The 23,314-nt window shown below is 44.9% G+C and overlaps 2 protein-coding genes across 2 annotated transcripts in view; one reads left to right on the top strand and one right to left on the bottom strand.

Moving 5' to 3' along the window:
* BCL2L13 (BCL2 like 13) overlaps nt 1-2,876 on the bottom strand; it is a 42,295-nt gene extending 39,419 nt beyond the window's left edge. Inside the window, exon 1 of the mRNA XM_071551267.1 lies at nt 2,699-2,876. The gene's annotated coding sequence lies outside the window, so the exon portion shown is untranslated. The remainder of the gene's footprint in view (nt 1-2,698) is intronic.
* Nucleotides 2,877-6,717: 3,841 nt separating this feature from the next.
* Nucleotides 6,718-18,622, top strand: ATP6V1E1 (ATPase H+ transporting V1 subunit E1). Its single transcript, XM_071549776.1, has 9 exons — nt 6,718-6,911; nt 10,741-10,806; nt 12,237-12,346; nt 12,833-12,899; nt 14,695-14,784; nt 16,053-16,121; nt 16,510-16,604; nt 17,446-17,533; nt 18,019-18,622. Exons 1-9 carry the CDS (start codon nt 6,879-6,881, stop codon nt 18,079-18,081), a joined length of 681 nt encoding a protein of 226 aa, XP_071405877.1. The 5' UTR covers nt 6,718-6,878; the 3' UTR covers nt 18,082-18,622.
* Nucleotides 18,623-23,314: the final 4,692 nt, after the last annotated feature.

Genomic DNA, 23,314 nt, shown 5'->3' with positions numbered 1-23,314 from the left:
AATATAATCTGAGATGTAGTTTTATACTGAGATGAGAAGGGAGACTTAAGAACTTGAATGGAAGAAATCTCCAGCTTCACATAAAAGAATGGCATGAGTAGAAATGTATTTCAGAATCACTGGCCTTCCTTTGAGGAAAGCCCACAGCACAGCAAGCAAATTACTCACTTCAAAATGTGAATTACTGGTTTTGCTTACAAAAAGAAATATGGAAATATTGACTCAGATACTGTAAATATCTCAGAAAAGGCCACTCTTCAGGAATGAGTGGGATTGAAAAAGGACACGCAGCTTGAGAGACCAGATCAGAGGAAGGAGAGCTTTCCACTAAAGGAGCAAAATAGAAGCAAGTCCAGAAACTGTTCAAGAGAATAAGCTTCTATGGGAGATGCAATGGAGCAGAGGAAACAGGGTGTTGTACAGACTCCTTAAGTCTCAGAGCAAGAGCCAGAGGGTTATTTGTTGGTTTAACAGGTTCACTGTCGCTAAAAAGCTACAAAAATCAAAATTATTACCCGCTATTCCCTACAAAAAAATTCACCTTTCTCAGTTCCTGCAGCCTTCGGGAAACAGAAGGCTGTACCTGTTGAAGCTTCCTTAGCTTGCTACTCCTCCAGCCCTGCTGTCACTCGTCTCATGTGGGCTGAGCTGCTCAGCCGACCTGAGAACAGGAGTTCCAGCCAGACTGACATTTCTTCATGCAATCTGTCACGTCCTAATCCACAGAAGAGTTATACATTGGACAACAGGCAAAGCAAGCCTACCAATGAATACAGCGAATATAATCCCCCAGTGATAACTGTGCTGTGTGCCAGTCCCTATCTCCAACATCCTACTGTGCATCCAGATTTCACTGTGCATCATTCAAACCCCAAAATGCCACATAAGAACAGCAGCAGCCACCAAGACCTATCATGCACCCGTTCAGCTGCTGCAGGCCTGAGAATTGCCTTTTGCATCGACAGCTGAGGCCTTACAGAGTATTTTGCTGTGTGTTTATAAACGGAATACTAGGTGATTAATGTCACTCTGTATTTCAGAAACAGCAGCGCTGTCACAGGCTGCCTTCTTTTTAGAAACAGCAGCACCACCGCCCTTCACTTCCACTGGAAAACAGAGTCAGTCTGGACGGAGTTGGATGCGTTTCCCACCTAAGGGCCGGGTCACCAGGCCGTCCTTACCAGCTGCAAACCCAATCACCCCAGTCAGCTCCAGCAGAACATTCCCGTGCTGCAGAATCATGTCAGAGCACTCATGGCCTCAGACAGCAAGTGTTTGTTCACCCAGCACAGACAGGCACATTTATACAGGCAACAGAACAGCAGCACCACAGTTCAAACCATTTTAGGGCAGCTTGGCACCAGTATGTTCATGGTTTGGGTCATCCTCCTCACACCAGTCTCTGCAACAGTCTCTCAGTTCAGCTGCATCAACAGCCTCAGGTTTACAAGGTGCTCTTTATCCAAAATTCAAGGAGCTGCAGGTCTACAGAACCACACCCCAAATCAACAAGATGGAAAATATTCAAGAGCTCTGCAACCTTACCAGAAGGCTCAGGTAGAGATTTCTGATGAGACTTGCATGTGTGGACTAGTTTAACTTGCAGCAGTTTGTCTCTGAAAACACTTCATATAACAGGCAGGACTACCCAAAGCACCCGATCGTGATCGACTTGGGAGATAAAAATTCTTCAGAGTACTTTTCCAACAGTATATGAGAGCATGACTAAGAGATTGATTTTAATAAATTGAGAACTAGTAAGTTCAAACATGTTAGCTCTTACTGGAAATGAATCAATATTGCATCTACTACTGATTCTCTGGTGGCACTTAATGGATAGAAATACTGGAAAATACTATAGTCGTTTATCTGGGCAGTGGCTGTAGTCGACCTTAATTGGAAATATACTTAGCGAGCGTTCTAAGCAAATGGTGTGATTTCTAGGACGAGAAACAAAAATTGTGAGTTGCCCACTGCAAAAGTCCTCGATCCTTTCCAGCTTCAAACCACCTCACCACAACACTGAACCACGACAAACTCAGCTTCTACTAACAACCTCCCATTCACTTCTCTGCCTTAACGTGCCTATTTGGATTTGAGAATCCAACAAAAACTCGCTGCAAGTTTTCAGCAGCGCCGGAGCCTTCGAGGAGGAGGCGCCGCCGGCGGGAGCGCAGCGTGAGCCCCGCAGTTACTACGGCGATGAATGAGATATTTATACCCGGGCGGGCGGGTTCGGCGCCGCGATGAGTCACCTCCGGGGCCAAGCGGCACTCGCAGCCCGCCGGCTCTGTGCGCCGCCGGCGCCGGGAGCTGCCGGAGGGGGCCCGGGGGTGTCCCGGCGGTACCCTGGGGGTGGCCTGGAGGTGCCCCGGCGGTGTCCCGGGGGTGCCCCGGCGGTGCCGCGGGCGGAGGGGGGAACGCGCGTCCCTCGGGCGCGTCCCCGGCGGGGGCGGGAGCGGCTCTGGCCGCCAGGGGGCGCCCCCGCGCCCGGCGCGCGCCCCCGCGGGGACGGGCCCGTCCGTGCGCGCGCCCGGCTCGCCCCCCCCCGCCCCATCCCCTCCCGGAGCGGGGGCGCCGGTGCCCGTTCCCCCCGCCCCCAAGCAGATACACACACAGACACAGAGGCACAGGAATAAATAAATAATGAACAGCCAGCCCGCCCGGCCGCCGGCTCGTTCCCCCGTCCGTCCCTCACCTGCGGGCGCCGCGAGGAGCAGGAGGAGGAGCAGGAGGAGGAGCAGGAGGAGGCGGCGGAGGAGCGGCCGCCGCTCCCGGCGATGCGCGGGGACGGGGCGGGAGGGCAGGCGGGCAGGCGGGCGCCTCTGCGCGGGCTCTGCCCTAATTTGCCGCCGCCGCCGCCATGATGGAGGGGGCGGGGGGGGGCCGGGGAGGGGGGTGTGAGAGCAGCGCGCGGGGCACGTCGCGGCGCGTGCCGCGCGTCACGGCTCGCGCCCCGCCCCCGTCACGTGACTGCCTGGGGGGGGGGGCGGGCACACGTGTTTGGAGTTCCAGTGATGCTGAAGGATTTTTGGCGTGTTTTTGTAGATTTTCAGAATCGTGGAAGTTGTATAGATTCTTCTAGGTTGCTCTCTCCGGTTGTTGGTGGTTTTCCTGTCTTGGGTGAGATTGTTTCATGCTTGTTCCTTTTCTTTGAAGTCTTTAATTGTGTTTTTTTGATTCATTTGCGTTTTTTGGTTTGGTTTTGTCTCTTTTCAATTTTTGGTTGATCAGTTCTTTTTTCTTTTTTTCCTTTCCCCTGGGGATGGGATCCTATGATGTCGCAGGTTTGGCCTAGTTTTTACCAACCCTGGACTGGCTCCCCTTCCCCCCCTCTCAAAAGCTTCCCCAGCAAAGGGAAGAAAAACTGAAAAGAAACTAACTCAAAAGAAACTGCACAGAATAAAAAGAAGAAATTATATTTTCTAACATTCACAACCACACTGTATACACAGTATGTAGGATCCCACCCCCAGGGGAAAGGGAAAAGGGGACTGATCAATCAGGAAATTGAGAAGAGACAAAACCAAACAAAAAAACCCAAATGAATCAGACAAACACAATTAAAAACTTCAAGGAAGGGAAAAAGCATGAAACAATCTCACCCAGGACAGGAGAACCACCAACAACCGGAGGGATCAGACTCCAATACCTCCCACCAGCTCCCCAGCCAAGAGAAGGAGAGAGAGACTAAACCACTCCTCCCCTGCTACATGGAAGACACGTGTGGAATACTTGTAACTTCCTTAGATAATGGTTACTGAGGAAGCTATGGGTCAAACCATTACAATTGCTCACATCCTAAACTGAGTTACTATTGTGAGAAATGCTCACATTTACCAATAAAATTTAGAAGGGACAAAGTCATCAAAGCAAAACTAAACTTTTATCTAACAGATTTGGCAGAATTGGGTGTGTCTCTCTCTGGCCCGAGAGACATACCCAGAATAAAAGGAAACAGAACTTTTTATACCCTTTCTCAGCTGAAAGGTCCCTGCCCCCTCTTCCTATTGCCTGGGAATTGGGGACTTCCAATCTGGCCAGGTTTGCCTGCCTGTCCAAGACCTCCCACCCTCTCCAAAAGTGGGAAAAACTGCTGGAAACTAATTACCGTTTAACTATTCTGTTACAATTCTTTTAGCTTCAGCAAAACCCTAATTCTGTTTCTAACACTATGAAGCTCCTTCTCACAAACCGTGAGCTTTCTCCCGCCCTGCCAAGGCCATGGTGTTTGTGAGAAGCCACCCGTAGGTAGGGAGAAGATAAAACACAAGAAGAAGGCCTAGAGATCCTGGAAGATCTCCAAGGAGCAGTTCTGAGGACCCCTGTGGGTGGGGCACAGAGGGAAATGAAGATCATGGTTGGCTATCGATATCTCATATGTAAATTACTAGAGAAGTTATAAAATTGTAACATTCCTGGCCACGTGTGTGCAGAACTTTTCCCGTGTGTGCCTTAGAAGCTTCTAATAAAAGTAACCTACATATCTTTCTCCATTAACTGTTTTTGAGTGTCTATTTTCACTGGAATAGGCAACACCAGGACCACAAGGTGTAGGAATCCAAATTCAGCAATAAGCAGAAAAAGAACTGACAAGAAATAAGCCATGGTCACCAGAGGCTGAGACAAACTCCCATCACTAAGGACCACAAGGCCTGTTGATGGTCAGCCATGCTGATTAGTTGTCTCTGGCTCCAAGACAGAGATGGATTTTAAGATGAATGTTATCAATTCATGCTGAAACCCTTTGTTTTCTTCCCCCCAAGTAAATTCCTGTTATAGAAAATATTAACTAATGGTGCAACTTAGCCAAAACTTGTATAATCCTCTAGTTAATTTATGTTACCATAATCCATCCTCTTTCTTAACATATCCTGGCCCTGATACTTTTAAATTGCGTGTTGCATTTCAATAAATGATTCCAGTTTTTACCCCCATATCTGGGATCGGTAGTTTTTTAGACTCTTACAACAAGGTTTGGAAAAGGGGGATGGATGGATGGATGGATGGATGGATGGATGGATGGATGGATGGATGGATGGAGTGGATTCCTGTCCAACCCCTCCAGGTTTTTGCAGCTAAAGGAGCACTTGGCAGTGCAGATTCTGCGGCCCTGACCCCCCCAGGCCATGTGTCTGCAGGTGTGGGTTGGGCTGTCAGAGCCCTTCAGGCTGGAGGGTCATGGGGGAACAAACTGAATCTGAGCATCGTTCAGATATATGATAATATTATTTAGATGGTGCTCCAAAGAAACCACTCTCAGGAGCCCAAAATACAAGTTGATTTCTCTGCATTACAATTGCAATATGGAAAAAAAACCCCAAACATCCAAGTTACATACATAGCTTTGTAATAAGCATTTTTTCCCAGTACAAATTAAGGAAATAGATCAGGAACAAGCATGAATGTGGCAAATGTCGTGTCTGATACCGATGAGTAGGGAATGGTTCTATTTTTTCCACTAAATGTACCTTTAGAATGGAAACAGAAGCTTCCTGTGAACTGGAGTAAACAAACATAGGTCAGGAAGATTGCCTTAAATTTCACCACAAAGAATGGCAGCAGTAACAGAACTTCTGAAGGACTACCACATCACAGAAGGTAATAATAAATAAACAACCAGTAAATAAATAAATAATGCCCGGAATCCCCATCGTGTTTTCTGCAATAAAATGCTGGTGCCACAGGTGTTGATCACAGCACAGCCACAGTGAGGGGCCCACACAAGGCTTCCCCTGTGCAGCCACTGACCTCCATCCCTGCCCCAAGGCTGTCCTTCATAGAATCATAGAATCGACTGAGTTGGAAAAGACCTCTGAGATCATCAAGTCCAACCCTTGGTCCAACTCCAGTCCCTTTACCAGATCATGGCACTCAGTGCCACGGCCAAGCTCACCTTAAAAACCTCCAGGGATGGGGAATCCACCCCCTCTGGGCAGCCCATTCCAATGCCTGATTACTGTCTCTGGAAAGAGTTTTCTTCTGATCTCCATCTTAAATTTCCCCTGGCAGAGCTTGAGCCCGTGCCCCCTTGTCCTATTGCTGAGTGCCTTCCCCTCCCCTTGCCCAACCCTTCCCTGCATCCCTCTGCTTTTTTCTCAGGACCCCCAAACTTCACTGTGTCCAGGTCTGGACTCCTCAGTCAGTACAAGAGAGACAAGGAGACACTGGAGAGGGTCCAATGGAGGCCACGAGGATGAAGATGGTCTGGAGCATCTCTCTTAGGAGGAGACTGAGGGAGCTGTGCATGTTTAGTTTGGAGAACAGCAGGCTGCGAGGGAATCGCATCAATGCACGTCAACATCCCAAAGGCAGGTGCCGAGAGGCCGGTGCCAGGCGCTTTTTAGTGGTGCCCAGCGACAGGACGAAGCACAATGGCCACAAACTAAAACAAAAAACTCCGAGCTCAACGTTAGGAAGAACCGAGGGCGGCAAAGCCCTGGCACAGCCTGCCCAGGGAGGGCGTGCAGTCTCCCTGTCTGGAGCCATCCCAGACACACCTGGACGCGTCCCGGTGCCCCTGCCTTGGCCTGTAAGATCCCCAGAGGTCCCTTCCACCCCCAGGTCCTGTGGCTCAGCTTTCCTACTCCGTCCCGTCTCTGTCTCGGGTCTGTCCCAGCCCGGGAGCGCCGCCCGCGGGCCCCGCCCTGTACCCTGTGACGTCACACGGCGCTCGGGCTGCTATTGGCCCGCGGGAGAGGTGGGCGGGGCTTGTGCCGGACTGAGCCGACCCGGATCTGATTCCGGCCGCGGCACCGACGGCAGCGGGAGCGTCGCTGGGACCGGACACCGCCACTACCACTGTCACCGTCACCGCCGTTGTCACCACTGTCACCGCCGCCACTGTCACCGCCACCACTGTCACTGCCACCGCCGCCATGGCGCTCAGCGATGCCGACGTGCAGAAGCAGGTAGGGCCGCAGGCCCGGCCCGGTGCCGGGCGCGGCAGGGACGGCCCCGGGCCCGGCGGCGGCTGGGGCGGGTTTGGGTTGTTCGTGTTGTTCCTCCCCTGGGAAAGGAGGGTTGGTGAAGGGGAAAGGTTGTTCCCCCCCTGGGGAAGGAGGCTTGGTGAAGGGGAAAGGGCCTGGCCGGGAAGGAGAAGTCTCTGAACAAACTGAATTTTCCCCTTGTCGGGATCGCTGGGGAACTTCCTCGAAGCGTTTTGGTGGCGTTTGGTGCCATGTTGTGAGGAGGTGCGGGCTATGTGGGCTCTGCCGGGCTTAACTCCATTCGAGGCACATAAATACACAGCCCGACGCAAGGACTGTCGCTTCAGATGCTGCAGTAGATGTTTGGAGGTGTGGGCCGGTCTCTCCTGCCGAGCCTACAGTGAGAGGATCAGAGGAAATGGCCTTAAGTGAGACAGGGGAAATTCAAATTCCATACTAGAAAAGTTTTTTCACTGCTGGGCTGGTCAGATATTGGAATAGGTTGCCCAGGGAGGTGGTGGAGTCGCCATTCCTGCGGGTGCTGAGGAGGCGTCTGGATCTGGCCCTGGGCAATGTGGATGGTGGTTTAGGAGTAACAGGAGTAGTGCTGGGTGGATGGTTGGACTGAGTGATCCTAAAGGGCTCTTCCAAACTTGATTCTGTGATTCTTCTAAGGACCTTCCGACCCCTTTTTATTTACAGCTGCAGTACAGGCTCTTAGCTGTGCCTCAGCCTTTGGTGGGATGTTCAGTGCTCTTGAATGCCTGGTGAAGGGACTGGAGCACAAGTCCTATGGGGAGAGACTGAGGGAGCTGGGGGTGTTTAGCCTGGAGAAGAGGAGGCTCAGAGGTGACCTCATCACTGTCTAGAACTACCTGAAGGGAAGTTCTAGCCAGGTGGGGGTTGGTCTCTTCTCCCAGGCACTCAGCAATAGGACAAGGGGCCACAGGCTCAAGCTCTGCCAGGGGAAATTTAAGTTGATCAGAAAAAAATTCTTTCCAGAGAGAGTAATCAGGCATTGGAATGGGCTGCCCAGAGAGGTGGTGGATTCCCCATCCCTGGAGGTTTTTAAGGTGAGCTTGGCCGTGGCACTGAGTGCCATGATCTGGTAAACAGACTGGAGTTGGACTTGATGATCTTGGAGGTCTTTTCCAACCCAATCCATTTTATGATTCTGTGCCTAAGCAGGAATAGGCTCGCAGTGGAAACTTCCAGCCCTGCAGTCAGTGTGGCTGCAGACACCTCCTCCGGGGCAGGACAGCCTGTCCCTGTTGACAGTAAACACTGTTCCTGCCTAAAAAAGCTGCTTTCCGCTGGGTTGGAAACAGAATGCCGTGTTAAAGGCTGCACAGATCCAGTCAGCACTGGCCTGTGGAGTTTCCTACAGGTGATGGGCAGATCAGGCAAGTTCCTTTTGTCCTTTGCATCATAAGTACTTCATGTCTCACTTTCTCATTCAGTAAACATACTCTCTTGGCAAGAAAGCATCACATTGAAAGTAAAATCAGTAGGTTGCCTTGCTTCAAAAGGGGAATTGTAACATGGCATTTTATCCATGAAGCTTATTTGTTTTTTCCTGCCTCTTCCATGAAAATAAAACTAAAGCTGGCATTAGGGTGGTCTTGCTCAGCCAGAATGGACCTGAACTTCATAGTTCAGGCTCTGCTAATGTACTACACATAAAATTCCAATAGCACTTCCCACCAGCAACTTTCCTGTTAGTGCACTACCCTGCTGAGCCTTGGATGATCCTGTTAAGTGCTGGTGTGGCAGTGCTGAATGTGCATAAATCTGGCATGAATTTGCCAACTGGTCCTCTTAGCTACTTACCATGGCACTTTCAGTAATTTTCACTTTGAAAATAATCTCTAATTAAGAATTTTTCCCATTGATAGACTTGTTTGGTTTATTCTGTCAAACATGTTTAATAGATTGTTCCATCCAGTCACTGCTAAATCCAGCCAGTCTAACATCTAAGAACTTCCCATGGAAAGGATAATCACACTGCTACTGGTGGGAAAACCCTCTCTTCCTTTCCATAGGAAATACTACTTCAGAATTAATCTCTCATTTCAAAATACTTTCTTTGTTAGTGTTATTAAAACTAGTCCTATTTATAGATGTGAAAAACTCACTGTGGGCCTCTTTTCTATAAAAAGCAAAAAGAGATTTCAGTACAGCAGCATTTGAAGGAAGTGACACTGTTCAGCCTTACCAGACAAGGGGAAGGAGGTTCTTTATTAGCTTCCTTCCATCTCATTCCTTTTCTTTGTGCAGAGGATGTTTCTTGAACACCCAGAATTGTTAGAAGTACTTTTCCAAAGTTCAGAAACCAGACCGCGCTGGAAGAAGTGACTCAGTGATGTAAGGGTTGCTCCTGTTATACAAAAGTTCTTGGTCTCCTTCAACAATTGGCTATTAAGCAAAATAATTTCCTTATTTTACATGCCTCTCTTATCCTTTCTGAAGTGCAGGGTAGAAAACTGGTAGGGATACACTGGGAAGTGTTGCAAACTAGAATGAAAGAAAAATTGCTGATTTGATTTGAGGATGTAGAAATTACTGTTCACTTCTTCCACTGCACATGTTTAAAATCTTCCACTTGTCAGTTCACTTCTGTTTTCTCCTCTCTGTGGGCACAGTGCTGTTCTGCACGTTGGCTCAGTGTTCAACTTTGCATCTTTCTAATCTCTAAAAGACTGACTTTTGACATGAGATTCTTGAAGTGGAGTCTTTTGTGTGAGTTTATTCAGACTGGATTGTCTACAAAATGTGTCTTGTCACTAAGTGCAGGCAAAAGCCAGTAGGTTTTTGTGGTCCGCTCCATCTGTCCTTGGAAATGGTTGTATCCCTTCCCAGTTGGAGTTTGGTTGGTCATGAGTCCTTGTGGTCTGCCCCAAATGGGTACCTAAACTCAGGTGTGGTCACAGAAAGGCATGTGACAGATAAGCAGAACTCAGTGTAAATGCTTTCCTTGTCTTTAAGCTGCTGGCCCTGTGCTTTATAGTGCTTTGAGGTGGCTTCAGAAAGGTTCTTCAAGTAGATTATACTGGCAGCATGTGATACACTTGATGTGGTCTGGGTCAACTGGCACTGCTCTCTCAGTCTCCTTCCCCACCTCCCCAAACTGACATGCAACTACTTTGTAAGGTCATTTTCAGTTGAACTGTGTGGCAGCATTTTTTATTGAGCTTGTAGATCTTTACAGAATTTATTAGATTCTTTTCTGGAAAGATTTCTTGGGTGTTTACAGAAACTTCTGGTTGCACAGGTCTGACCAGAGTGGGCAGTCGCCCTTTGCTTTGCTTTGCTGGTCACTGAGTGTGGGAGGCCCAGGTTCATTCAGGTGCCATCTGTGTTAATCTTCTCTGTTTCATGTAAAAGTCACAACAACCAGACTAACTTTGCTGTGTGAGGATTATTTAATTACTTTTTTTTATGCTGATTCCAGAGGGGGAAAAGTTGGTTTCCTTAGAAGAATGAAAATACCCAGCCTCACCTTTACACAAATTTACTTTTGGGTTGGTTGAGTTGGGTTTTTTTGTATAGTTGCATATCTGAAGTACATTCTTCTAATGATAGCCAGTGAAACAGCATTATTGGGGAAAATAATTTTCTTGTAATCTATGCTAAAATGAACTGAGTCTTTGGCCTGTATGCTGAATTTAATTTTCTCTGCAAACCTGACATTATATGGATTAGTGAGTGGATATGGAGGGGCCTGCTGTACAAATGAAGAATTTATGTACCTGCTTCCTCTAGTCAAAGTCCTTTCCACACAAAATATTTTCTTTCCTCTCTCTTGTTACAGATCAAGCATATGATGGCTTTCATTGAGCAGGAAGCCAATGAAAAGGCTGAAGAAATAGATGCAAAGGTAAAAATGGAAGTTCACTGTCAGTAAGTGCAAAAGGAAAACTGCCCCCATCATCCTGTTTTGATATGATGGCTGCAGTCAGGGCAGGCCTGGAACGCCTTTCTGAGCTACAGCTGATTCAATGTTTAGTTATTATATAGCAAAAAATTATGTACCAAATAAAGTTAACATTTCTGAGCTTTTGACAAAAGGAAACAAGTTGGAGCTGTTCTTTCATGTAAGTTTTCTTAGTGGTTGTCAGATATAAATTTATTCATATGGAAGTTCACTCCTGTTTTTTAAGCAGTCAGGAGAGCTGAGTGACAATGTGACTGGATTGGATTCAGTGAAACACTTTCCCCACCTCCCGTGCGTAACTTGATACCCCTGAGGATTGAAGGAGTTCTCCTCATAATTATTATTTCTGCTGAGGTTTGTCATAATATTGCACAAGAACTCGCACATGTTCCAAAATGGTAAAAGATGAAAAAGTTAAACTGGTTGTATTGGCAAGAGTTTGTTTGTAAGCAAGTTCATAACTTTAGATAAAACTGTGCAGCCAAGTGCTGTCTTAATTCTAGAAATGATTAGTGAGATCCTGGGGAATTAACCCATCAATTCATTTAAGGCATGTGTTGAATTACTTACAGAGTTCTTCACTTGGGTTAAGCCACAAGAGGCCGAGTTTAATATTAACCTGGTGACAGAGTATCCATGTTTGCTACAGAAGGATTAATGGTGCCTCACAGCCCTGACTGTCTGCATGATACCACTGCAGAAATACCTTGTTGGTATTGGACTCAGCATGTGCATTGCATTTAATCTCCCTTAAATATTTAGAGCTACACAAATACTGAATCAGTACCAGGGCAGGTATCCTGAGGATCTGCAAACAGAAGTTAAGTGAGGTTGGATTTTCAGTGTAAATAACTAGGGAAGTTTTCCTGTGTTCTCATGTGCTGCCTGGCCAGGCTTTGCACAATAGGAACAGCTAGACTGTCACTGTCCCTGTGTAAGAATTACTGAAAGTCATTAAGTTTGTGCACACTGAGTTTTGCATAGCTTGATTTAGGTAGAGTCTTTTGTAGCCAGAAAAGAGACCAATCCTATAAAAACTAATCAGAGCTGAAGCTCAGATAAAATGAGTGTTGTGTAACAGTATATAATACATGAATTGGTGATTTGGGCCTAAGGAACACATAATGCAAGGAAACATGCCTCAGTCAATTAATAAAATAAGCTGTATCTTTAGTTCTAGTTCAGGAGAACATCTCCCATATTCACTCTTATTTGAGTACTGCTTGAAGTGTTTCTTTTTGTATGGAACCATAGATTGTATCATCCTGTATTGTCTGTGAATGGGCTCTGAAAGCATGGCTGTTACATTTTGGTTCTGTTTCTTTCAGCCCATGGAATCAATTTCCACTTCAGTTATTTAATTTTTACTATAGGCAGAAGAAGAATTCAACATTGAGAAGGGTCGCCTTGTTCAGACACAGAGGCTGAAAATCATGGAGTATTATGAAAAGAAGGAGAAACAGATAGAACAGCAAAAGAAAATGTAAGTTGTTGATGTCAGATGGATGACTTCAAAACGTGAGCTCTCATTTTATTGCTAATTTTATACAATATTCTTTTGCCTGGCAAACAGGCAAATTGCAGATGATATATTTAATTCTGAGTTTCTAGGGTTTTTTCCCTGGGCAGAAATTGTCAAAGCTGAGCTACAATAGTATAACTTATAGTAAGTGTGCTGAAAGGATCCTTCATATTTCTTCAAGTAGTTCATTTCAAGAACTCTACCCTGGTCTGTTACCCTGGGGCAAATGATCATGTCAGGTTTGGTTTGGGTGGGTCTTTACTGAAGGACAGGGTTCTGCATTTTAATCATTTGTGCTAGTTCAGAAACAGATTCAAATGGGTGAAGAGGCTTCATTATTAAATGTTGCAGTGTTGTTATCTTTAAATCTAAAGTGTACAGTTAAATGTTAACAGTTCTGCTGTCAAAGTCTGATGGATTGATTCAAGTTTGTCATGCAACTTGCAGTCAGATGTCCAACCTGATGAATCAAGCAAGACTGAAGGTCCTCAAGGCAAGGGATGACCTTATTGCAGTGAGTATCTCTGTAGTAAATAGGCAGAGGCTCTGTTTCTACCCTGTGTTAGGAAATGTAACCATTCTCTAAAGAAAATTATGCTTTGTGAGTGAATGGTATTTGTTTCAACACATGAAAGTGTCTTTTTAAGCTGCTCTGAAAAAGCACAGAGGATTTAGTCCAGGTTTGCTAATCTGCTTTACCATATTTTTTCCATTTCTGTTGGCTGCCCCTTTAGGGAAATATGGTTGTTCCTGTTCACAGGAACATTGCAGGCACTGTTGTATTTGTCATTTGCACAATAGGCTGTTTCTTTGAAGAGCAGGAACTCTCTCTTGCATGGTTGGTACTTTGAGGTTCTGTTTGCCCGAAGCCACATTTTCTGTGTTAAAGGCGTGTAAGCAAGGAGGCTTAAAACACTGTTATCTGGGCTTTTCTTTCTCCTTCAGTGGCCCATATTACATGTAAAGCTTTGCTTCTTGTTCTAGTAGGTGACCAGTCTGTGTCCTGACATGTGGGGCGAGTGATCATCTATCAGAGCAGGCTGCGCTTGGGCTTACTGTGTTTGTGTCACACCACGTGTAGTGTGTCCTCACTCTGCTCGTTGTGCAGCGTTCAGGTTTTCTGTTCTGTCACGCCCCTGGCTTAGAGACAGTTTGGCTGTTCCATGCTCTGCTAGGTGGGGCTGTTGAGCTGTTGGAAAAGCTGAGACCTGTGAAAGTCGAAATTGAAAGATAATGGATAAAGGATAATGTTCAAGTTGATGCCACCATGAGAAAGGGGAGTCAGCAGAAGAAAATTACCAGTTTATTGACTCTCTAAACCGAGTTTCAGACTTTAGATTGTATTCAGAGAGGAGGAAGGTGGATGCCTAAAGAGCTAACTCTATTGTGATAGTCTCTGCTGGGTAATCTCTTCCTCATTTATCTGCTGACTCAACCTCATGCTTCTGAGTAATTCTAAACACTCTTCCTCATTCTAGGACATTTAAACTCACATGGTGCTCACTCTTTCTTCCCTTATCAGATCTTTGGCTTCTTTCATGAAGTGAGATGGGCAGTTCCAGAAATGCTGTGTTGCTCTAGGGAGGACAGTGTAACTCAGTTTCACCATGACATTAAGTTGTGATAGTCTTATATCCTCGTACTGACTGTGTTATCTGCACTGTTCTATGTGCCATGGGGCAGGGCAGTACAGAAAGGCTTAGACCATACAGCTTCTTTATCTGAAGTAATCGTGGTGGTTCAGTTCTAGGAGCTGAAATTTCTTAAAGACTCAATCCCATCCAATACTGATTTGCCAAATAAAGATAATCAAGACCAGCTTCATCAAATTAAAAATAAGCTCTCATTTTTAAATTTTGACTTGCATTTACTTACAATTAAAAATACCTAACCTGAATATTATTTGATAGAAAGATAGATTAGATTTCTTTGCTCAACCATAAAAATGTAAATTTGGTTTTGGACTACTCTATTAGTTTACATGAAACAATTATTTACAAGGTATTTAGTTTGTCTGAATTAATATTGTAGGTACTATCCTTTTACTACTCAGCTGTCTCTTTTTCATGAAAGAGGAATTATTGTCAGGTTCTAATGAGTTCAGATCAGGGCAGGAAGAAGGGAAGTGTTTGGAATGGGTAGTGTGCCATGCACAGAGATGAAGGTCTAGCTTGGATGAACACCAGCTGGAGTGTACATTTACGTGTTGGCAGGGTGTGATAGCTATAATGGAAGTACAGAAAGTTGGGAGGCATGAAACCAAATGCCAAACAGATGGGCTCTGCTGATCTGATTTCTTCTGAATGTAGGATTTGCTGAATGAGGCCAAGCAGAGACTTGCCAAGGTGGTGAAGGATACTGCCAGGTACCAGACACTGCTGGATGGACTAGTTCTACAGGTAAATACTTAATTTGTAAAAAATAGATCATTGCTGCCCCATCACCCTTAAGTTTCTTTTGTGAGAAATAACCCATTGAAAGTTACAGTTGTATTGGAGTCTAGATCAAAGGTTGCTGTGTGATCTTTGATTTTTAAACATCAGTTTATTTCAGTCTTGGATTCTGAACAGGAAAGGTTGCAGCTTATTTTGAGGTAGCACCTACTATTCCAAGCGGCAGTTCCATTATAAGAATAATTGCAGATGTGCACATTTTAGGATGCACACATTAAGCTTCTGTAGTAATCAGTTGGATCAAATGCACCTTTGGCAAAGGCTGTTTATCCAAACCCAGAACTCAGTAGTTACCCACTTCTAAAATCCCTTGGGCATCTGAGACTTAATAAACCCTGGCTTTGACAAATTTAGTGTAGTGTGGCATATGCCTGGGACAGGCATACAAAGCAGAAAACAAAGCTTTGCTTACCCAGAAAAACATCCTCAAGCCCCAGAAATCAGCTGCCAAAAATCCAGCACACGTTGGCCAGGTGAGCCCTGCGAGCTCTGGTGTCGCCTCCTGGTACGGGTTGGTCCTGTTGCTGTGAACTCCCAGGAGTCACCCACGAGCTCTCCTGTTGCAGCTGCATGGCAGGGTTTTCTCTACAGTGTCTCCTGCCAGCTTGTGCCTGCAGTGCAGTGTTTCCTTGCCACACTCAGGTCTGGCATTGCTGTACCTCAGACAAACCTGTCCTGCTCTTGCAAACTGGGCATGTTTGTCTTGGCTTGTTATATTTGACCCAGTGAGAGATTTGTACTCACAGTTGGACTAGATGATCATTGTAGGTCCCTTTGAGCTGTAACTGAACTTATTCTATTCTAGTCTCAGGTATTACCAGAGGAACTGTAAGACAGGGATTATTAGAAGAGCCATCTGAAACTACTGCATGTCTTCAAGAGCTTGGCTGCATGCTCAGTCTGCTTAGACAGCAATGATCCTTGTGTATAACATGGACTTTAACTGGGCAACACAATCCTGTGATTCCGTGCTTCATTGCACTTGAGTTCCAAACAGATCATCAATAGTTGGGCTCTTTCCTTCCCAGATATTGGTGCTCTTCTTCCAGAGTGTCTGCATGAGGTGAACTTGGGAGCAAAGAACTAAACAAAAGAGGCTGATATTGACAGGTTTTGTGTTTCCAATCGATCATCTTCTTTCTGTTCTTGGGGTTAAATAATTCTAAGACTATAAAGTGTTGACTGTATGATACTGAAATGGTTGTTCCATGCAGGGATTCTACCAGCTGCTTGAACCCAGATTAATTGTTCGGTGCAGGAAGCCCGATCTCCCAATGGTTAAGGTAAGACACCTGGAGTAGTTTGACAGTATCCTGCTCACAAAGACCAAGACCTGACTGCAAATATTTGCTGCTCAGATCTACCCTTCTGTGTGACATGAAAACCAGCTTTGCTTGTTGCACTGCTGTTGTAGATACAATGCAAGAGAACAAGTGTGCTTCCAAAGTTGGGATCATTTGCTTGCTTGGATATTACCTTGGAAACTTTATACATTGCTACAGTATCAAGATTAGTAATTGGGTTTGGCTCAAAAGCCAAACTGAAGTGCATTTCCTTAATTAAAAAACAAGAGAGATCTCAATCCATTTTATTAGTGCAAATCACTGAGTGGTCAAACCCAAGTGCAATAGAATTTGTCAGTGCTAACTGGAGATTTATCTTGTATCCTAGAGTGCTGTACAGAAGAGCATTCCCATCTACAAAAATGCCATAAAAAGAGATGTGGATGTTCACATTGACCAAGACAACTTCCTGCCAGAAGATATGTAAGGAAAATGGGAGTATGTCATACAGACCACTAACATAGTGTAACTTTTCAAGCCACAGTTTGTACTAGAACACTCAAAAATTAAGTATGGAATATCCTCACAGTGTCTGCTACTGTTCTTGTGGAATTTGGCACTTCTTTGTGTTAATCAGGCACAGACTCTGCAGTTTTCTCCAGACAAGCACTGTCTGAGTAAAAAATGTCAGTAAAAGTTTTGTGCAACTGCAGCCTGATTCACACAGTACTGAAGCAAAGAATAACTGTATGTAGAAACTTAACCATTGGTCTTCTAAAGAGAGAGAATGTGGATGTCCATGCTTTCTATCTCAAGATGAAGCTAATTGAGTCATAAGGCATTTGGGCTCTTGGCTTTTCTTACACTGCATGATAATCACTTGATGGGGTTTGTGTCTCTTCTGTCTGCAAGGCCCTAAAGAGCATGGCACAAAACTGTGAATTCTGATAGCGATCTTTATGTATGGACCAACTGAGTACTCCTCCTCCCTTTCCAAAATCTGAGAGCTCTCTTAGTAACAGAGTCTGAAGGTGTTCTGAAGTGACAAATTTCGTAGCTCCACTTAGATTTAGATCATGTAATGAGGACCCTTGCACATCACTGTGGGCTCTGCTAACTCCAAAAATGCTTTGCACTGCTGCTTCACTGGATCATTTTGTGCTGATTCCTATTAAGACATGATCAAAAAGTTTGGTTTTTTAGGAATAAAAATCTTATCTACATATCTGGCTTGCCTGTAAATGCTAATTTAAGATGGTATCTCTGCCACATTCTGACTCTGACCTTTGGATTTCAGATTTTCACTTTTTTTGTCCCTTTTCAGTGCTGGAGGTGTTGAAATCTACAACAGTGATGGTAAAATTAAGGTTTCCAATACCCTGGAAAGTCGACTGGACCTTGTAGCTCAGCAGGTGAGTTTCTCTAACAACTGAGGTGGACAAAGTTATTTTTTAATAGAAAGAACCAAATTACCTACTGTTTGTGCTTGTCTGCAACAAACTTGGCTTTCCCCAGAATGACCCCTTTTTGAATTAAGCTTGAGCATAAAACTATAAATTGTGATACTGAAAGACTTGGTATGACTACACTTCAGCCAAGATGCTGAAATGCTGAGGCTAACTTGAATTACTGAAGCCAGCTTGAGACTAGAAACTTTGGCTGAGACCTATTGCCAAAAAACCTGCCTCTGGCATCTCTGGCTTATGCTGCAGTACAGGCAGTCCTTTCGGACTGGAGAGTAGCAGGCAGTGTGTGATCAGATAAAGACTTCAGAAAGCTCAAATGAACTGACTTGTTAATTTTGAAGCCCAGCCGGGCTATCCCACAGTGCCTGCAGGAAGAACACAGAGCAATTGTGTTGCCCAGTGCATAGAACTGATGTGCTGTTTCTCCACAGATGATGCCAGAAATCAGAGTGGCTCTCTTTGGTGCTAATGCCAACAGGAAGTTTTTGGACTAATCCTCTGTGAGAGAAGGTGGGATCTGTTCCACTGCCATACTGAAGGAGATGCAAAAGCATCTGCTAATTTAAAATCTTGAAATATAACATTACTGTGTCATCCAATATCTGTTCTTCAATGGAATAATTTTGCATACCTGCTGTGCTTTGCCTCTCTGCTTGTGGTTAGAGTGTATTGCTCAAAGGATGTGAAGACATACATATTCATCCAGAAGTGGCACTAGGAAGTGGAGGCATTTGGGCTCTTGGCTTTCCTTACACTGTTGTGATGCTGTAAAGACAAGTGACCCATTTAGGGTCACTTTCTTTGCTTTGGCCACATCTTTCAAGTTGTCTGATCTGTGAAGTAAATTACTATGCTGGCAAATCCCTTTTCAGTTGAGGTCTTCAGTGTTACAGAGGGCATGTATTCCTTCCCAAGGTTAGTAGTTTAATTCATGTTACTTGGTCAGGCATTTCTGTTCTGTATATGTGATTTAAAATAAAAAGCCTGAGCCTTTAAAACTCTATTTATTAAAATAAAAATGTGTGTGTGTATGGAGTTCCCTGTGGCTTCTCTCTGGGGCATTGGCAGCAAACTTTGAAGAGTGGGACTGTTTGTGCAAGGCCTTACTGCTTGAGCTGTGTGTAGTAACTGCTCTGTGAAGCTGGAATTCAAGTGCATGGAGTAGTGTCAAGCTGTTTGCTGGAATAATGGTGGGTGGTAGGCAAAGCTTTGGAATAGCACTCCAGGATGAGCATCATTCTCCCTGAAAAATGGGTCCAGTTTTGCTCCCTCCATCTTCTTTCATGAGAGAGAACTGCAGTAACACAACTGCTGCTTAGATGAAACCAATACAATCCATTTCCAGTCAGAGGTTTGTGGCTTCTGTGCAGGAGGTCCAAACCATAACCCTGTAGTAATTAAGTTTCAGGACTTGAGGAACAGCAGGTGACTCTGTTGCAAGTATTCTCTTTATTGTTAGGTAACTATTGAGCTAATTATCAGTAGCATAACTGTATTAATTACCAAATCTGTTGTTTTACTACTTCTCCTTTGCTTCTGCTGTGATGACCAGTATTGTCTCCACAATTTATAGTGCAGGACAGAAAAATTCTTGAGGTGACTTCCCACATTACAAGCCTCTGCCAGAATCCTTCACTCTGCCTAGTGTTGAATTCTGACACTTCTTTAGTGGAAATAAGAAGCTGGTGAATTACTGCTTGAGTGTGTTTTGAAATCATCTTCTCTAAGTGTTGCAGTGAATCAGGACTGGTAGGACTTCTACACCGCGCCATGAAGAACACTTGAAAGCTGCAGCAACGCTGCTCCAGCTGGTGTTGTTAACCTGAAACCCTTTCTTCTCAAGCTGAGGTGTATGCCCTCATGTAAAGTGGACACCAAATGCTAGATGAGCCTTTTACTGCCTCATTTCTCTCAAAGGGAGATTGGCTGCTAAGAAAATCCTGAATCCAAGTTTATTTAATCCATGTCTAGAAGAAATGCTTTAAATTTACTCATAGATAAATGAGATCCTTTCGTAAGGTTGGGTTTTTTCTTTTACTGCTCCTTGCTGTTGCATTTAGATGCCAGTTCTTGTTTCCGACATAGATGGCTATGGTATTTGTTCCTTTAGTGTTTTGCTTTTTAATACATGTTTCTGTGACTGGGCAAAAAGTGTATCTGGATTAAGGTCCCGCCCTTGGTAGATTTTGGGTAGCTGTTACACCTTTAATCCTTGCAACAGTCAGTGATCCAGGTTCCTGACTGATCTCTGGGCTCTGGTTTTGTGACACCCCTGCAGTAAAGGAAAAACCTTCATATATTCATGCTTAACTGTGTTTTTTCTTAGTTCAAAGAGTACTTTGTGAAGCAGATTTGTTTCCTGTCTGGAGATAGTTCATCAATAGGGTATCTGGCAGTGCTCTGAAAAGGCACTTAAGCTTTCTTGGGTCTTTATTTTCTCTACAGCCAGGGCTAGGAATAGAAATTAAGTGTTCAAATAGAGTGAGTGTATGGAAATAAAATACTGAGGAGTGAGACAAGGAGGTTACTTGTCTTTGGTAAGTGGTGCACACTATGAATATTTGCTCCAATGCTCCATGGAAAGACTTCAAACAGATGGTAAATCATCTCTAAGGAAGTGAACAGCCTAGATTTGGCCATCATCATTAGAAAGTGTAGCTTTTATGTTGTCCTAGTGCCACTGTTCCCTTTGGAAACCTGATGCAGGCCATGGGGTTGATGTGTGTAGATTAAAGTCATGGGTAGAATGAGCTAAAGGCTGGGACACAGACAGAACAGGTTGGGGTTTTGTGCATCATTCCGCAGGGATGGGCCATATTGCAACGTTACCTTCAGGTATGTTTTATTCCCTAAAAAAATATTCTTTCAGAAGTTATGAAAACTTTCTCTGATACCAAGGACATAAAGATACTTGGCTGTGACCAAAGGAGATTCCTTGTACAGGGTCTGGTGGTCTGTTTCTTTAATGAAGGTATCAAGACCTTCATAAATTTGGTTCTTCTATACTTTTGAAAAGCAAAACAGTAACTAGTTAAGTGTCTGACTGTGGTTCCTGACTGCAAGTGTGTTACAAGGAGACATGGATTAATTTTAAGCTTGAGGCAACCACATGAGATAATGTGACCGCAAAAACTGTCTGCATTACCTGGAACATCCTTGTCCTTGATTCCAGGTAATAGGAACTGTTACCAACTTTTTGTTACTTTAGAGATACAGAGAAAAATGGAATGTCCCACAGGTGTACCTAGTGTAGTTAGGAACCCTGCTGTGTCTTCATCCAGTGTTGCTACACAGATTTTTACAGGTAAAACGTGAAACAAGAGCAGCATTTCAGGTGAATTTCAGAGTTCCTACTGGAGCATTGTTGCATCACTGTTTCATGAGTTGAACTGTACTGCTGAATGAAGCAAACAAGGTAGGATGCATGATTTTTTTTCTCACTGATGTACGTGATGACCTGGGGCAAATCAATGAGAATATTGATCTTTATTCATCTTTATAATCATATGTAATATTTCAGGTGGGTATAATAAACAAGCCCTAAGCCTGATCAGCACATTAAGAAACTGGACAAATACAGGGAACAAAGGATGCATTAAATCAGGGTTCAGGTAAAAGAATTAAATTATGATGGGAGAGGCAAGCACTGCAGATTAACAGTGAGTGCAAGAACTGGTTCAGTCTAGTGCTGGAACAGGAGTTGGGGAAATGGATATTGCACTTGTTCTGCACAGTTAGCAGGGGAAGATTTAAAAGTGGACTTGACTCTGAGTGATCAGCAGAGAACTTCGAATGTTACTGCACATCTGAGTCACAAACCCACTTTTAGCATGAAGTTTTCATGCCAAGAGGAACATTAATCAGAGAGACACATGCTGTGTGAATGATCCCTGAAGGTGCCCCCGGTGTCACAGTGACAGAAAACTGGAAGAAAACAACCAGAAAGTACCAAGAACTGAGACCTCAATACCTTTAATAAAGCCAGTGGCAGTGAATAAATAACTTCTGAGGGGAAGTTCTGGGCTGGCTGTTGGGGGTGAGTGCTGCCCACCAGAATTCTGCTGGTGACAGGGCAAAGGTGCTGCAGGGAGGCTGTTCAGGTGCCCAGCTCTCTGTGGAGAGGAGTCTTGGAGGAAAGCACAGCCAGGTTTTCCACAAGCCTTGTTAAAATTAGCAGTGAAAATCCAGGGTCCCTCCTGCCACAAAAGCCCAGCTACAGGCCTTGTGGTACTCACTGTGCAGGGAGGTCACAGAGCCCAGTGAGCAGCCAGAGGCAGCCTGGCAGGAGAAGGGTACCCTGCCCTGCTGATGTCAGCAAACATAATATGCATCTCTTGGAAAACAGAAGAACATTGGCTAATACCTTACACAGACCAATAGCACACACAGTACAGCGAGGCTGGGGCCACCACCAGAGAACCACAGCCTGTGCCTGAAATAGTTGGGGAGGGTAAGGAAAAATTACGCATTTATTTATTTCCAAAGAAATAGCAGCGAAGGAGGAACACAAAAATTTGGAAATAAAAGGTGAACAACCCCAGGGGAAAATTCAAAGCAAGAAATTTTCTTTGGTTAAGTGAACTCTGAGCTGGTATTCTGGGGAGCAAAGGCTTGAGACTGCAGTAAAGCAACTTGGCAAAAGGTGTTTAGCCCTGAGCAAGAGCCCAGACAGACTGCAGTGTGAATTGGCAGGGTTTGCTGTTTGATACAGGCATCTCAGAGAGGCAGGTGGGGGCCCCCATCCTGCTTCTCAAACATGTTTGCAGAGAACAGGCCATGACAAGAAGGCCCTTCCAGGGCTGGGAAGTTCCTGCTGCTGTCAGCCAAAGTGGAGCTGGCTGGGAAACCCCAAATCTGTCTTCCTAGGCATCTTGTTCCAAGCATCCCATACCACTGCTTTGGCTTTGCTTTAGAGAAAGCAAGACAAACATCTGTATGGAAGCATTCTGGGGTTAAGAATCATACTGACAATGTGCCAAAAAATGTCATTTCCCAGTCCTTGTTACATGATGGAAATCAAAAGCCGTGGAAATCAAGGCTCCTGCATTATTTTAGGTAGTTCCAAGGCTGATGGGAGAGACTGCAAAGTAAATCTTTCAAAGGTGGTCCCCCCAGCATTTCTGAAGGCCCTTTCCCTTCCTGTGTCCAAGAGGGTTTGTAGAAGGTCAGCTCCTTTTTCCAGAGAGCTGCTGGCCCACACAACCACTACCTGAACACCAAGTGATTGCACTTAACCAACTGCAGACCTTGGGGCTGTTCAGCTCTCTGTGCCTGCCAAATGAGTGGGCAAATGAGTACCAAATACAGAGGCAGCATCTTGACATACAGCTGAAAGTGAACAAGCAAAGGGAACAGCTGTCTTGGCTTGCCCAGGCTGGTGGGCTGAACACAAGTAAGGGAGAGAGGCACACACTGAAGTACTCCTTATATTTGGAAGGATCTTCTGCAAAACTCCTTTTTCATCCACATGTGCACAGTTTCTGTCTGGCTCCTTTATGACCATTTGCCTGCAGTACCACTGTAACACCTTCCTCCCAGCAAAGGCCACTTCTACCCATGTGGTCACAGCAACCCTTAGTGGGGACCCAGCACAGAACAGAACTTTCTTGGGACATTTTTCTAGAAATGCTGGTGCTTCCCCTCAGAGGGCTCCAGAAGGGCCTCACTATTGGCAGCAAATGCTAGAAGTTATCCCAAAGCAACTCTTGACTAACTCAGAAAATGATT

Source organism: Pithys albifrons, chromosome 3, assembly GCF_047495875.1.
Source record: "Pithys albifrons albifrons isolate INPA30051 chromosome 3, PitAlb_v1, whole genome shotgun sequence".
Lineage (NCBI taxonomy): Eukaryota > Metazoa > Chordata > Aves > Passeriformes > Thamnophilidae > Pithys > Pithys albifrons.
Note: the sequence above shows the minus strand (reverse complement) of the source record. Positions and strands in the feature narration are given on the sequence as shown.

Excerpts from the sequence above, each read along its gene's own strand:
- ATP6V1E1 (XM_071549776.1), top strand. The coding sequence starts at position 6,879 with ATGGCGCTCAGCGATGCCGACGTGCAGAAGCAG. Across the intron at positions 6,912-10,740 it reads ATGCCGACGTGCAGAAGCAG|ATCAAGCATATGATGGCTTT; the intron begins GTAGGGCCGCAG and ends CTCTTGTTACAG. Across the intron at positions 10,807-12,236 it reads CTGAAGAAATAGATGCAAAG|GCAGAAGAAGAATTCAACAT; the intron begins GTAAAAATGGAA and ends TTTTTACTATAG.